The 15,357-nt window shown below is 43.1% G+C and overlaps 1 protein-coding gene across 3 annotated transcripts in view; it reads left to right on the top strand.

Moving 5' to 3' along the window:
• The first annotated feature begins 1,250 nt into the window (after positions 1-1,250).
• Positions 1,251-15,357, top strand: part of FNTA (farnesyltransferase, CAAX box, alpha) — a 30,970-nt gene continuing 16,863 nt past the window's right edge. The window contains exons 1-4 of one of the 3 annotated variants that reach the window (XM_032144081.2): positions 1,251-1,482; positions 4,017-4,102; positions 9,038-9,152; positions 14,818-14,922. In XM_032144081.2, the coding sequence (XP_031999972.1) occupies positions 1,283-1,482; positions 4,017-4,102; positions 9,038-9,152; positions 14,818-14,922 (506 nt within the window). In that variant the 5' untranslated portion in view covers positions 1,251-1,282. The remainder of the gene's footprint in view (positions 1,483-4,016; positions 4,103-9,037; positions 9,153-14,817; positions 14,923-15,357) is intronic. The other 2 variants (XM_032144082.2, XM_032144083.2) reach the window with 2 other exon arrangements.

A 15,357-nucleotide genomic window follows, 5' to 3' on the forward strand; every position in this document is an offset into this window, starting at 1 on the left:
TAATGGCCTGTGACACAGCCCTTAAGAGATCCTGAGAAGATGTGCCCAGGGTGGTTGGGGCACAGTGGGGTTTTATACATTTTCGGGAGGCATAAGACATCAATCAAATACATGTAAGATACACATTGGTTCGTCTGGGAGGACAAGACAACTGAAAGTGCAGGGAGAAGGGTGCTTCCAGATCCTAGGTAGATTTAAGTATGTTCTGATTAGCAATTGGTTAAGTTGTTATCAATAGAATGTCCAGGTTGTGATAAGGAGTTGTGGAGACCAAAGTTTTATTATGCAGATGAAGCCTCCAAGTAACAGGCTTCAGAAAGAATAGATTGTAAATGTTTCTCATCAGACTTAAGGTCGGCCTTGATGTTAATGGTCCACTCCCACCCGCTTCCATCATGGCCTGAACAAGTTTTTCAGGTTAACTTTGGAATGCCCTTGGCAGAGAGGAAGGGTCTATTCAGATGGTTTGGTGTTGGGTTCAGAATTTTATTTTTTGGTTTACACCATTATATCCGAACACATATAAATATAAACAAAAACTTCAACAAAAATTACTTTCTTTTTCTAATGGTGTGTGTGTTTTGGGACAGGATCTCTGTCCCTCAGACTGGAGTGCAGTGGCGATCTCTGCTCACTGCAGCCTCGAACTACCAGCTCAAGCGATCCTCCCACTTTAGCCTTCCGAGTAGCTGGAACCACAGGCATCCACATGATGCCCAGCTAATTTCTGTATTTTTGGTAGAGATGGGGTCGCATTAGATTGCCCAGGCTGGTCTCCACCTCCCTGGCTCACATGATCATCCCGCCGCGGCCTCTGAGCGGCTGGGATCAGGCGATCAGGCGTGAATCACAGCGCCCGGGCTTTATATTTCGTTTTGAAAATGCTGAGATGCTGAGATGGACGCAAAGGGCTGAATGCTCAGTGTCCGCCAGCCACCCTCAGTTGCAGCTTCTGTCCAAAGAAGGAATCGCCCTCCCCCTGCTGGGGCCACTAACAGCACTAACACGGTCCGAATGACATCTGCAAAGCTCGGGAACGGCGACAGATGGGAAGACGCGTAGCAGCCTGGGGACCCTCGAAGAGCCGCGCAACCTCGCGGCGGACGCTGCCAGCACCCGCACCCTGCCACCCAGACCCCGGCTGCCCGCCAAGACACTCTGGCCCGCACCTCTATGGTAGGAAACCCAGAAAACAGGAAGTGGCCTCGAGAGGGGGAAGGGAGGGGCGGGGCCTCCTGGGGGCGGGGCTTTCGCCACCACCTCCGCTGCGGACCGAGGCGAGATGGCGGCCACCGAGGGGGTCGGGGAGGCTGCGCAAGGCGGCGAGCCCGGGCAGCCGGAGCAGCCCCCGCCCCAGCCGCACCCACCGCCGCCCCAGCAGCAGCACGAGGAAGAGATGGCGGCCGAGGCTGGGGAGGCCGTGGCGTCCCCCATGGACGACGGGTTTGTGAGCCTGGACTCGCCCTCCTACGTCCTGTACAGGTAACGCCCCCGCGGCGGCCGCGGCTCGGCACACTCCCTGGAGGCCCAGCTGCCCCAAGACCCGCGGCGCGCGCTTGCGGCGCCGGCGCGCGAGGCCGAAGTTCCCGCGGCGCCGCGTGGGCCGATGCAGGGCGCTGGGCCCGGGCGGCTGCCGGGAGGTCGCCGCTTCTCAGGGCGGCGCCGGCGCGAGACCGCGGGGACGCGAAGCAGCGAGGTCTCGGCTTCCCGCCTGCTTTAAGCCACGCGGAAACTGCTGCACTCTGGACTGCACTCGTTCAGCTGTTCAGGTGTCGCGATTTGTAAATATAAGAAATTTCCCGCTCTCTTCCACGGCTTCCCAGAACGCTGTGTCGCTAACAACCAGTGAATACCCAAGGGTTAGGGTGCAGTTCTGGTAGCCGGGCAAGGAAACCAGGGCCAGATTTGCTCACCGTAAAAACGAGGTGTGAGGGCTTCCAGTGGCTGGCTCTGCTTGGAGCCCTGAGACATTTTCATCCAATCCGTATTTTAGCGCCTCGTATCAGCCAGTCTAAAGGCTGAAAAGAGATTTGCTACTGAACCTCTCAAGCCTCTCTGCATCGCCTCGTACATAATACAAGTGAGGTGTACTGGGGACTGCGGTAACTTTCTTGCATCTGTCACCCCGTCTTTGCTGACACCCAGTTCCATCAGTTCTTTGCTTTCAGATGGTAATGTTGATTCCTAATTCCCTGTGAACCTGCAGAGATAATCGCCTTAGGTCTTACATCTGTAGTTCTAGGTAAATCCATTCGATGGCTTGTTTACCTTGATTTTGTGAATGAATAGAAGTCACTACCCATATATATTTTTTTGATTGGAGATAATGTTTTACTGATTTAAATTGGTAGCCCCATAATCCTCAAGTCTACTCTGTGGATTGTGAAATACTCAAGTTCTCACATGACTGTGTGTGATTTCCTGGTGACTAAATACAGCATTACCTTTCCCAGGCCACTCCCCCAGGCTCTAGGTGTCAAGTCTTAGGTCATGATTTCTCTTGTATTTCTCCTTGTGTAATGGACACAATTTCTAGCATTGCGCATTGGATGCCACAGAATCTCTGCTGTCAATAGCTGATCATTATAGAGAAATAAAAAGTGAAAGGAAGGGCGGGCGCGGTGGCTCACGCCTGTAATCCCAGCACTTTGGGAGGCTGAGGCGGGCGGATCACCTGAGGTCAGGAGTTCCAGACTAACCTGGCCAACATGGTGAAACCCTGTCTTTATGAAAAATACAAAAATTAGCCGGGCGTGGTGGCGGGCACCTGTAATTCTAGCTACTCGGGAGGCTGAGATAGGAGAATCGCTTTAACCCAGGAGGCAGAGGTTGCAGTGAGCCGAGATTGCACCATTGCACCCCAGCCTGGACAAGAGCGTGACTCCGTCTCAAAAAAAAAAAAAGTGAAAGGAAAAGAATATAAGTGAAATTGTTTAAGAGAAATTTGGTCACACTGGGTAGGTAGTTCACAGAAATTTCTGTAAGCACCCACTGTTGTCATTATACAGTTATTTTAGCATTGCATATTAAGTAGTCATTGAATGCCGCCTGTGTGCTGTGGATGTTTTAAGTGCTGAACGTCTGTTATCTCATTTAATCCTCCAAATACCCTTCTAAGGTTGGTAGGTAATAATATTGCCCTGATTTTATAAATGGTGAAACTGAGGCCCCAATAAGTAACTTTCTGAAGGTCACACAGCTCGTATGTGCTCCAGCCAATGTTACAACTTAGGCAGTTGTCAGATTCCAGAGCCAGCTTTCTTATTAATGATCACCTGCGCCACCTCTTGAGTAAATTAATAGTACTTATTTTTATCTTTAAATGTCAATTCCTAGTATTTTGTTATTCAAACGTTTTAAAAATGCTGACTGACTCAAAGAATCTTACTAGACCAATGAGTTAGATTGACTTCTAAGTTAAAAATACTGTGAGGCCGGGAGCTGTGGCTCACACCTGTAATCCCAGCACTTTGAGAGGCCGAGGTGAGCGGATCACCAGGTCAAGAGATTGAGACCATCCTGGCCAACATGGTGAAACCCCATCTCTACTAAAAATACAAAAATTAGCTGGGCGTGGTGGCGTGCGCCTGTAGTCCCAGCTACGCGGGAGGCTGAGGCAGAAGAATCGGTTGAACCCTGGAGGCGGAGGTTGCAGTGAGCCGAGATCACACCACTGCACTCCAGCCTGGGCGACAGAGTGAGATTCTGTCTCAAAAAAAAAAAAAAAAAAAAAAGTACTGTCTACTTGCTGCAAAAACATGTTTTTCTACTTCTAAAACTTTAAATTTGAAAACTGTTGATTAACTTTTCAGCATCTGAGGGTTGTTTTAATTTTACTTTAATACGTAAAACATATTGGCAGAACTTGGTCATGAGGAATCCAACCATGATTACATTATGAGCCCTGTAAGTTACTAATATCAATGTAAGTGTAATTATTGTCATTTTAAAAACACTAGAGTCCCTTTTCTTCTGTATTTGAATGTAACCACTGGTTGGGGAATGTCTATTTTCAGGGACAGAGCAGAATGGGCTGATATAGATCCAGTGCCGCAGAATGATGGCCCCAATCCCGTGGTCCAGATCATTTATAGTGACAAATGTAAGTTTGTTTATATTAGGAAAAGGTCTGTAAGTTAAATATAGTAGCAGAATTGGAATTCACAACTATGCAGCAAGATAGATGACAAATTTCTGTCTAATAAAAATCTGAATGACTTAAGATGAGTTAATTTTGTGGGTTTTTTTTTGTGTGTGTGATTTAGCTTTATGATTAAAAGTTTTATTTTGCCCAAAGACTGGACATATTCTAAATAATAAACGTTACAGTATAAATAGATAATAGCTACTATGTGATTGTGGTTTTCTTTTCTTTGCTGGAGACTCCACCGCCAGGGAGATTATGCGTGTACCACACAGTATAAATGAGTTACTGTTTTTAGAATAAACTTTGGTTGCTGAAACATCAGGATTTAAACATATATTTTGGCAGTGAAGTGTTCCGCTCAGTTGGAATACATTTATTGATATTAAAATGAGTAGATTTTTTTTTTTTGACAAAATATTCTTTTATAATGAATGTGAAAATGTAAACTGAAGGTCGTGGAAATGTTAATTGTTAGTTCTTCTAGGAAAGGGAAAATGAATAAAATGGAACGATAGTTTTGTAATTTTATGTATATATATTTCTTTCAGTTAAGGCTTTTCTAAGATCATTCTTTTACAATAGCGTTTTTTTCTGATAATAAAATGACAATAAATGTTTAAAAAAGAATAATGATAGGTTTGCCTTATTAAGTGTGCAGATATATTACTAAATGATTAAGTGGAAGTAGCACAGAAATAGATTAGTAAAGACTCTAGAAATAGATCCTCACTCTATGAAAGCTTAATATGTGATAAAAAGGACATTTTATACCTTTATGAAAAGGGTGGATTAATCAAATAATGGTTGGAACAGTTGGCTGTGCACTTAGATAAAAGCAGAATTGTATTCCTATCATTCTTAGGATGGAGAAGGTATTATTAGGCAAAATGTAAACCTCAGAATCGATTAAGAAGGTCAGAATATATAACTGCATGGAAATGCAAAACTCTCATACTTTGAGAGATAGTGTATGTGAAGAGACAATTCACAAAATAGAAATATCTATGAAGAGATATTAACCTTACTAGTGATCAGAGAAATATAAACCATAAATTATTCAGATTCATAAGTACTTGTAACAGAGATGTTGGGGGAAACTAATATAATCATATGTTTCCATTGAGAATAAATTAACCTTTTTGCAAGGTATAAAATTAACATTTTGGGCCAGGCGCAGTGGCTCACGCTTGTAATCTCAGTACTTTGGGAGCCTGAGACGGGCAGATCACCTAAGGTCAGGAGTTTGAGACTAGCCTGGCCAACGTGGCGAAACCCTGTCTCTACTAAAAATACAAAAATTAGCTGGGCATGGTGGCGGGCGCCTGTAATCCCACCTACTCGGAAGGCTGAGGCAGGAGAATCACTTGAACCCGAGAGGTGGAGGTTACAATGAGCCAAGATCGTGCCATTGCACTGTAGTCTGGGCGACAAGAGCAAAACTCTATCTCAAAAAAAAAAAAAAAAAAATTAACGTGAATTCTTAAATACACCATGGTTAGAAACCCTAAAGGAACAGATAAGTTTGACCTGTCAACCGTTTATAGACAGATATATCAATTTAAAACTTACACAGCAGAAGAAACCATGAACAAGTTAAAAAGCAAGCAGCAGTGTGGAAGAAGATATGTCATTTAAACAGGATCCATATTAAAACTGAGACGTTTCTACAACAGGATAAGGAGACAGAGAGTTTAATAAAAAAATGGACAAAGGGTATGAACTGGCAATTCACAGAAAAGAAAATGCCATGGCCAATAAAATAGGAAGAATCCTTTATCATTAGGAATGACAGGTTAAAATGAGAATTCCATTTTCCCCCCATGATTTAAGTGGCAGAAATGAAAACTGTCTTGATGTTGTATTAGGTATTAAGATATATGAAGAGCTCCATACATTTCATATGGGAGTTTTCGAATGTTTAGCCATTTTGGAAAGCAGTTTGGTATATCTGTTAAAACTGGAAAATGCACTTATCTTACAACCTAGCAGTGTTGCTTCTAATTTAATATTCTGGGTTCATTCTGGCACATGGCATGAGAAGATATGCACAGGAGGTTAAAAGCACAGACTTTGGAGCCAGGCCATCTGGTTCAAATTCTAACTTTACATTTTACTGACTGTGTAATCTTGGACAAGTTATTTAACTCCTATGTGCCTCTGTTTCCACCTGTGTAAAATGAGGATCTTGGTAGTAACTGTAGATGTAGTAAATTATTTACATAAAATAATAGAATACTGTCTGGCTCATAGTAAGCACTATATATGTTAGCTACTATAATTTGCAGCATTTTTTGAAAAAGCAAAATATTAGAAGCTATATGTCTATCTTTTGGAGAAATGGATAAAATGTATCATTGTCATACAGTTGAATACTATATAACCATTAAGAGGATTTAGATCTATTACAACATGAACAGATCTCAGAAACAGTGTTGAGTTAAAAAAGTCAAAGTTTTAGAAACTTTGAGCATGACAATATGTTGTTTATAATTTTTTTTTTTTTTGAGATGGAGTTTCGCTCATTTCCCAGGCTGGAGTGCAATGGTGCGATCTTGGCTCACCGCAACCTCCGCCTCCCGGGTTCAAGCGATTCTCCTGCCTCAGCCTGCCCGAGTAGCTGGGATTACAGGCGTGCGACACCACGCGTGGCTAATTTTGCATTTTTAGTAGAGATAGGGTTTCTCCATGTTGGTTAGGCTGGTCTCGAACTCCCGACCTCAGGTGATCCGCCCACCTCGGCCTCCCAGAGTGCTGGGATTACAGGCGTGAGCTACCGCGCCTGGTCTGTTGTTTATAATTTTTGAATTAAAAGAATAATGTTGTTTCATTTTACCTTTTACATTGAATTGGATTTTGGTTGTTTACATAGGAACCTGAGGCTTTGGAGCTATCCCAGCCTGATAGCCTCCCAGTTTATTTTATCAATGTGCATATGTGTATGTTTTATGTGTGTCTGTATGTGTGTAAAATAATGTATTTTGTATATATATATATACATTTGTATGCATAGTTAACATTTTATCATTTTGTTTTAAATTTGAAATTATTTGGAAGCTTGGTTTTTTTTTTTTTTTTTTTTTTTGAGACAGACTTTGGCTCTTGTTGCCCAGGCTGGAGTACAATGGCGTGATCTCGGCTCATTGCAACCTCTGTCTCCCAGGTTCAAGCAATTCTCGTGCCTCAGCCTCCTGAGTAGCTGGGATTACAGGCACGTGTCACCATGCCTGGCTAATTGTTGTATTTTTAGTAGAGGTGGGGTTTCACCATGTTGGTCAGCCTAGTCTTGAGCTTCTGACCTCAAGTGATCTGCCCACCTCAGCCTCCCAAGGTGCTGAGATTACAGGCCTGAGCCACTGCTCAAATTCAACTTTTTAAAGGTAGTGTTTAGAACTAGGTAACCTTTTTATACCTCAGAATTTTGTGAAGAGGAGTAATTGTTCATATTCTTGTCTGATACTTTCACTTTCAGTATTACAGGCTAAAAGGAAAAAACTGTTTATAGTCAAAATACTTCGACACCAAATGTTTGGATTTTTCACACCAAGCAATTTTCTGTAGACACCAACTAGTTGCCCTACAATTTAATTCAGTTCTGACATTACCCAGAGTTCGCACAGACCCCACAGGCCAAGGGATCAGTGCTGCAACATCCATCCTATTTCAGATGCCATTGCAAGTAGTGGGTCCCCACATTACCCACATCTAATATTCTACTTGGCTGTAAATGACCCCTTTCTGTTTTTTTTCAGAGACAGGCTCTCACTATGTTACCCAGCCTGGTCTCAAACTCTTGGGCTCAAGCAGTCCTTCTGCCTCAGCCTCCCGAGTAGCTGGGATTACAGGTGCAAACCACTATACCTGGCAGTTCCTTTTTTTTTTTTTTTTGAGACAGTGTTGCGCTGTCACCCAGGCTGGGTGCTTGCGATCATGGCTCACTGCAGCCTTGACCTCCCAGGCTCAAGCGATCCTCCTACCTCTGCCTCCCAAGTAGCTGTGACTGCAGGCCTGAATCACCACGCCTGATTAATTTCTGTATTTTTTGTAGAGGCAGAGTTTCCCTGTGTTGCCCAGGCTGATTTCAAACTGCTGGCTTCAAGTGATCTGCCTGCCTCAGTCTTTTGTTTGTTTTTTTTGGTAATCCAGTGCTCCCAATAAATATCCTTAAATACTTGCACACATATGGGAGTATATTTGTGAGAGAACTTTCTAGAGCTGGAATTACTGGGTCAAAGAGTATGTAAATTTTAATGATTTGTTGTAGAAGTATTTGTACTAGTTTACACGATCTTTAATAATGTATGAGTGAAAAATGCAAAGCTCAGAGTGTGATAGGATCTCGTTTGCATAAAAATGAAGGATGGAATTTGGCTATATACTTGTAGATGCATAGAATATATTTGGAAGGATACACTAGAATGAGTTAATAATGGTTGCTTCTGGGGAAGAGGCTTGGGAATTTAGTGGAATGGAAATCTAGTGTGAACCTTTTTGTACTGTTTGAGTTTTCTGCCTTTGGGCATAGTTTTCAGTTAAAAATCTGATCAAAATAAAATGTCAGAAAAACAGCTATATGAATATATTTGAATATTTGCACCCCTAATTTTTCTTTTATACATAAGGCCTATGGGAGGTTTGGAATCTGGCATGAACTCATATGCACACATGTAAGCAGTAAGCATATGGTTATATATAAATAGTCCATGCTTTTTGTGGCTGAGACACTAGGGCATTATCGGGGTGGCGGCCACAGCCATTTGACTCTTTATTTTGCTTGTTGGTATAAACGATACACAGGCCAATAAAATATCTTTATAGGTATAGTGACATTATACATTATAGTGCTAATTTTAAGTAAGATGGTCCTAATGTAGTTGTGTGCTCTATCTCTAGTTAGAGATGTTTATGATTACTTCCGAGCTGTCCTGCAGCGTGATGAAAGAAGTGAACGAGCTTTTAAGCTAACCCGGGATGCTATTGAGTTAAATGCAGCCAATTATACAGTGTGGTAAGTAATACACATCATCAGTATTCCCTGCTTAAATGTTGTACTTCAAGTGGCTTTTCTTTTTTTAAACTGTACTTTAATTTTTTTAAACTGTACTTTATTTTTTTTGGAGGGGGAGTGGAGTTTCGCTCTTGTTGCCCAGGCTGGAGTACAATTGGTGCTATCTCGGCTCACTGCAACCTCTGCCTCCTGGGTGCAAGTGATTCTCCTGCCTCAGCCTTCTGAGTAGCTGAGATTACAGGCGCCCACGACCACACCCGGCTAATTTTTTTGTATTTTTAGTAGAGACAGGGTTTCACCATGTTGGCCAAGCTGGTCTTGAAATCCTGACCTCAGGTGATCCACTCCCTGCAGCCTCCTAAAGTGTTTGGATTACAGGCGTGAGCCACTGCGCCTGGCCTTTAATTTTTATCAAAATAGCAATTCGCATATGGGTTTAAAAGTCAGAAGCTGCATGAAAAGTAGCAATCTCCAGCCCATTCCCTCCCACTGCCAGTCCCACTCCACAGAGGTGGTAACTCTTAGCGATTTTTTTCTTGAATTAACCTCCATATTCTAGATAATTTGCTTAACTGTTATTATTTTTTCATTTCATTTTATTTTATATTATTTTATTTTTTATTTATATATTTTTTGAGATGGAGTCTCGCTTTGTCACGCAGTCTGGAGTGCAATGGCACGATCTCGGCTGACTGCAACCTCTGCCTCCAGGGTTCAACTGATTCTCCTGCCTCAGCCTCGCCAGTAGCTGGGATTACAGGTACCCGCCACCATGCCTGGCTAATTTTTTATTTTTAGTAGAGATGGGGTTTCACCATGTTGGTCAGGCTGGCCTTGATCTCCTGACCTCGTGATCTGCCCCCCTCGGCCTTCCAAAGTGCTGGGATTACAGGCGTGAACCACCGTGCCTGGCTTATTTTTTTCATTTAAAACATTATTCCTTCTGTGAAAGATAGTTCATTCTCCACTACCCACCCTCCATCACAAATGAGCACTCAATTTATGTTCATGCTGACACACTTTTTTTTGAGGCGGAGTTTTGCTCTTGTTGCCCAGGTTGGAGTGCAGTGGTGCAATCTCGACTCACTGCAGCCTCCGCCTACCAGATTCAAGTGATTCTCCTGCCTCAGCCTCCCAGGTAGCTGGGATTACAGATGTGCGCCACCACACCCGGCTAATTTTGTATTTTTAGTAGAGACGGGGTTTCATCATGTTGCTCAGGCTGGTCTCAACCTCCCAACCTCGGGTGATCCACCCGTCTCGGCCTCCCAAAGTACTGGGATTATAGGCGTGAGCCACTGCACCCAGCTGCTGACCCACATTTAATAGTATAATTACATTCCCTGTAACGGTGTCATTTTTGTTTTCTTTGTACCAATGGGTAATTTGTCTTCCAGATGCTTTGATATATGTGAAGTATCATTTTTCTATTGAACACAGGTCATCCTTCAGTTTCATGTTTCTTTTCACCAGTTGGATGCTGCATACCTGGTTTTTAGCTCATTCATGTGTTAGATCCCCTGTGTCCTAGATCCTATACCTTTCTCTCTCTTGATTTACTTTCTCATAGAGCACATCATTGAGTAGAAAGATGGAAAATAATTTTTGAGATTTATACAATTAAAAATCGTTAGTCTCCCTTCAACTTTAGTAATAAAATTCTAGATTGGCAATTATTTTCCCTCAGAATTTTAAAACTCTGTTTCTCTTAGCTTGTTTTCAGGTTGAGAAGGTTTCCATTCCTTTGTTTAAAACTTTTCTTTTTCAGGCCGGGCGCGGTGGCTCACGCTTGTAATCCCAGCACTTTGGGAGGCCGAGGCAGGCGGATCACGAGGTCAGGAGATCGAGACCACAGTGAAACCCCATCTCTACTAAAAATACAAAAAATTAGCCGGGCGTGGTGGCGGGCACCTGTAGTCCCAGCTACTCGGAGAGGCTGAGGCAGGAGAATGGCATGAACCCGGGAGGCGGAGCTTGCAGTGAGCCGAGATCGCGCCACTGCACTCCAGCCTGGGCGACAGAGCCAGACTCCATCTCAAAAAAAAAAACAAAAAAAAAAAAACCAAAAAAACCTTTTCTTTTTCTCTTTATGTTCTGGGGATTTTTCTGTGTTCTGATAATTTCTTCTCTTTCCTCTGTTTCCTTTTTCTGGAATGCCTTTTAGTTCTGTGTTGTATCTCCTCAATTTTTCTTATTTTCATTTGTTTATTATTTACTTTTGAGATAATTTCACCAATTTTATTTTCTAACTCTTGTATGGATTTTTAAAGATTTCTGCATTCATTTTTAATTTGGGGGAGCTGTGTTTTTGGTCTGAATATGCTTTTTTTTTTTTTTGAGACAGAGTCTCACTCAGTTGCCCAGGCTGGAGTGCAGTGGCTCGATCTCCACTCACTGTAAGCTCTGCCTCCTGGGTTCACGCCATTCTCCTGCCTCAGCCTCCCAAGTAGCTGGGACTACAGGTGCCTGCCGCCATGCCCAGCTAATTTTTTTGTATTGTTTTAGTAGAGATGGGGTTTCACCATGTTACCCAGGATGGTCTTGATCTCCTGACCTCGTGATCTGCCCTCCTCGGCCTCCCAAAGTGCTGGGATTACAGGCGTGAGCCACCGCGCCTGGCCTGAATATTCTTTTTTAAATAGCATCGTGTGTGTGTGTGTGTGTGTGTGTCTGTGTGTGTGTCTGTGTGTGTGTGTGTGTTTAATTTCATGGATGTGAGATCTTTTCATCTCTCGTTCTCTTTCATATAAATATTTTTCTCAAATGGTCGGTAATTCTTGACTTTCTCTTTATGTGTATAAGAGAGACAGGAAAAATCCTGATTGGAAGCCCTGTATGTGGCAGGATTTATCAGCTGGAGGACTTCACTGTGAAGTTACTGAGTGGGGATGTGGCTGTGTTGTAGTGAAATCTCACTTGTCAGTATTTAAGTCTTTTCTCTTGGACAGTGTGTCTCTCAAAGAGGATTAAGTAGTTTATTGCCTAAGGAGTGTACATTTAACTGCCACAGTTCTGGGGTGTTAGGCAGGGGAAGATGGTAGGAGAGTCTCACTGTTTAGGATGTCAACTTTTTGCTTTTTCCAGATCTTATCCTGTTGTAATTTTAAATAGAAACTTTTTTTTTCTAACTTTGTATCTCAACATTTTAAATGTCCTTATTTCCACCCTTTAACTTACCCTACCTTCTAGTGTGCCTTGTAACCCATTCTGCTTCAGATTTTTCCAGAGAATAAAGCCACTTGTCTCCTGCCCAAGACAGGATGTCACTTCTGCTCAGGGTAGTGGGAACTCTCTTGGCCTCCAAGGACTCTTTCTATGGACTTTCCACTGCTTTTAGTCCCACCTTTGACCCCCAGTTTTGGAAATATGTTGTACCTCTGATTTCTGGAATTTTCTTAAAGTCTTATTCTGTGTTTTAGTTAAATCTTGTCTATCTGCTTACGCTTCCCATAATGTTGTTGACCTCTTCCAGTTGCTGTGTTATCTTTGCCCCTGATTCTCTTTGTTCTTGTGGGTTTATTCCTTTGTTGTCATTTTAGTGGGGTTTTATTAGGGAGTGAGAATAAACTTGTTTACTTAATCCACCCTGTTTAACTGGAATTCTCAGTGTGTTTCATCATTTTTGGAACTTACAATACACTTAAAGATTTCCTGTGAGTTTATTGCTGTTTTGAAAGAAGCAGTATACCTGGAATCCTTACCCATAAAAGCCAAGGGCTTATATTTACATGCTCTGGGAAGTCTACCATTTTTTTTTTTTTTTTTTTTGGAATAATAATGGAGAGAAATACTGTTGTCTCTCCTATTTAGCGTTTTATTTTATTTTATTTTTATAAATTTTTTTGAGATGGAGTCTCACGTTGTCGCCCAGGCTGGAGTACAGTGACGTGATCTTGGCTCGCTGTACCCTCCGTCACCGGGGTTCAGGTGATTCTCGTGCTGCAGTGTCGCGAATTGCTGGAATTACAGATGTCTGCCACCACACCCAGCTAATTTTTGTATTTTTGTTTATTTTTTGAGACGGAGTCTCGCTCTGTCGCCCAGGCTGGAGTGCAGTGGCACACTCATGGCTTACTACAACTTCCGACTCCCGGGTTCAAGCGAGTCTCCTGCCTCAGTCTCCCGAGTAGCTGGAACTACAGGCGCATGCCACCACGCCCAGCTGATTTTTTTGTATTTTTAGTAGAGGTGGTGTTTCGCCATGTTAGCCAGGTCTCAATCTCCTGACCTCATGATCCGCCCACGTCAGCCTCCCAAAGTGCTGGGATTACAGGCTAATTTTTGTATTTTTAGTAGAGATGGGGTTTTGTCATGTTGGCCAGGCTGGTCTCAAACTCCTGACTTCAAGTGATCTGCCTGCCTTGGCCTCCCAAAGTTAGCAGTTCATTTTAAAAGCTAATAAAATTAGGTCCTGGAATGTCCCTTACTATATATCGAGTTGGAAATTTTTGAAATCTTGAAGTAAAACTAGACCAGAACTAACGACGTCTTTAGGAAAATTTTTTTTGGTGGTGGTGGTGATTAAACTCCACCTATGGGGAAATTAAACTTGTTTCATTTACAAGTAGCATTTTTGTGGTTGTTCTAAAAGTAAATATTTTGTTAATGTTTATAATAGAATTAATTTATTATATGGGTAATGCATCTACACGAACAACGTGTACTGTATAGGGAAAGAGATGTCTTTGATTCTTATATTATAGAACACCGGTGACCAGAGTAGTACCTGAAAATAATTTTAGTTGGTTGTCTGTCATTACTTAAGAATCAGAAATTTACTTTTCTTCTATCTCATACTTGTTACCTTTCACTATTTTTTTCTTTTTGAGATGGAGTTTTGCTCTTGTTGCCCAGTCTGGAGTGCAATGGCGTGATCTTGGCTCACCGCAGCCTCTGCCTCCTTGGTTCAAGTGATTCTCCTGCCTCAGCCTCCCAGGTACCTGGGATTACAGGCATGTGCCACCTCGCCCAGCTAATTTTGCATTTTTAGTAGAGACGGAGTTTCTCCATGTTGGTTAGGCTGGTCTCAAACTCCTGACCTCAGGTGACCCACCTGCCTCAGCCTCTCAAAGTGCTGGGGTTACAGGCGTGAGCCACCGTGCCTGGCCACCTTTCACTATTTTTACTAAAAGTGCTTCATTTCTTCCAGTCACCAGATAGTCGTATGAATTTGGACACTCACAAGCACTTAAATTGTTAAATTATACAGAGTGCCTATGTATAATTTTTTTTTTTGGGGTGGGGGCGGATGGAGTCTCCCTCCGTTGCCCAGGCTAGTGTGCAGTGGTGCGATCTTGGCTCACTGCAACCTCTGCCTCCTGGGTTCAAGCGATTCTTCTGCCTCAGCCTCCCTGAGCAGCTGGGACTACAGGTGTGCACCACCATGCCCAGCTAATTTTTTTGTATTTTTAGTAAAGACGAGGTTTCACCACGTTGGCAAAGCTGGTCTCAAACTCTTGACCTCATGTGACCCGCACACCTCGGCCTCCCAAGGTGCTGGGATTACAGGCATGAGCCACTGTGCTTGGCCTGTAATTGTTAAATTATACAGATTACCTCCCCAAAATTTGTCTAACTGTATTGCTGACTTGTAGCTGTATTTGATATTGTTATTAGGGAACTTCTGTGGAATGATGCGACTTTGGATGTTTTATGTTTGCCCTAGGCATTTCCGGAGAGTTCTTTTAAAGTCACTTCAGAAGGATCTACATGAGGAAATGAACTACATCACTGCAATAATTGAGGAGCAGCCCAAAAACTATCAAGTTTGGTAAGTTTGGAGTCTAGCTCTGTCTCCCAGGCTGGAGTGCAGTGGCGTGATCTCGGCTCACTGCAGCCTCTGCCTCCCGGGTTCAAGCGATTCTCCAGCTTCAGCCTCCTGGGTAGCTGGGATTACAGGCGCACGCCACCACGCCTGGCTAATTTTGTATTTTTAGTAGAGATGGGGTTTTGCCATGTTGGCCAGGCTGGTCTCGAACTTCTGACCTCAGGTGATCCGCCCTCCTCAGCCTCCCAAAGTGCTGGGATTACAGGTGTGAGCCATCGCGCCTAGCCTAGAATTTTATTTAAAAACTACCACTGTAGCCAGGTGCAGTGGCTTGTGCTTGTAATCCCAGCAGTTTGGGAGGCTGAGACGAGCAGATCACTTGAGTTCAGGAGTTTGAGACCAGCCTGGCCAACATGGTGAATCCCCGTCTCTACTAAA

The sequence above is a fragment of the Hylobates moloch genome, unplaced genomic scaffold (genome assembly GCF_009828535.3).
Source record: "Hylobates moloch isolate HMO894 unplaced genomic scaffold, HMol_V3 SCAFFOLD_22, whole genome shotgun sequence".
NCBI classification, from domain to species: Eukaryota; Metazoa; Chordata; class Mammalia; order Primates; family Hylobatidae; genus Hylobates; species Hylobates moloch.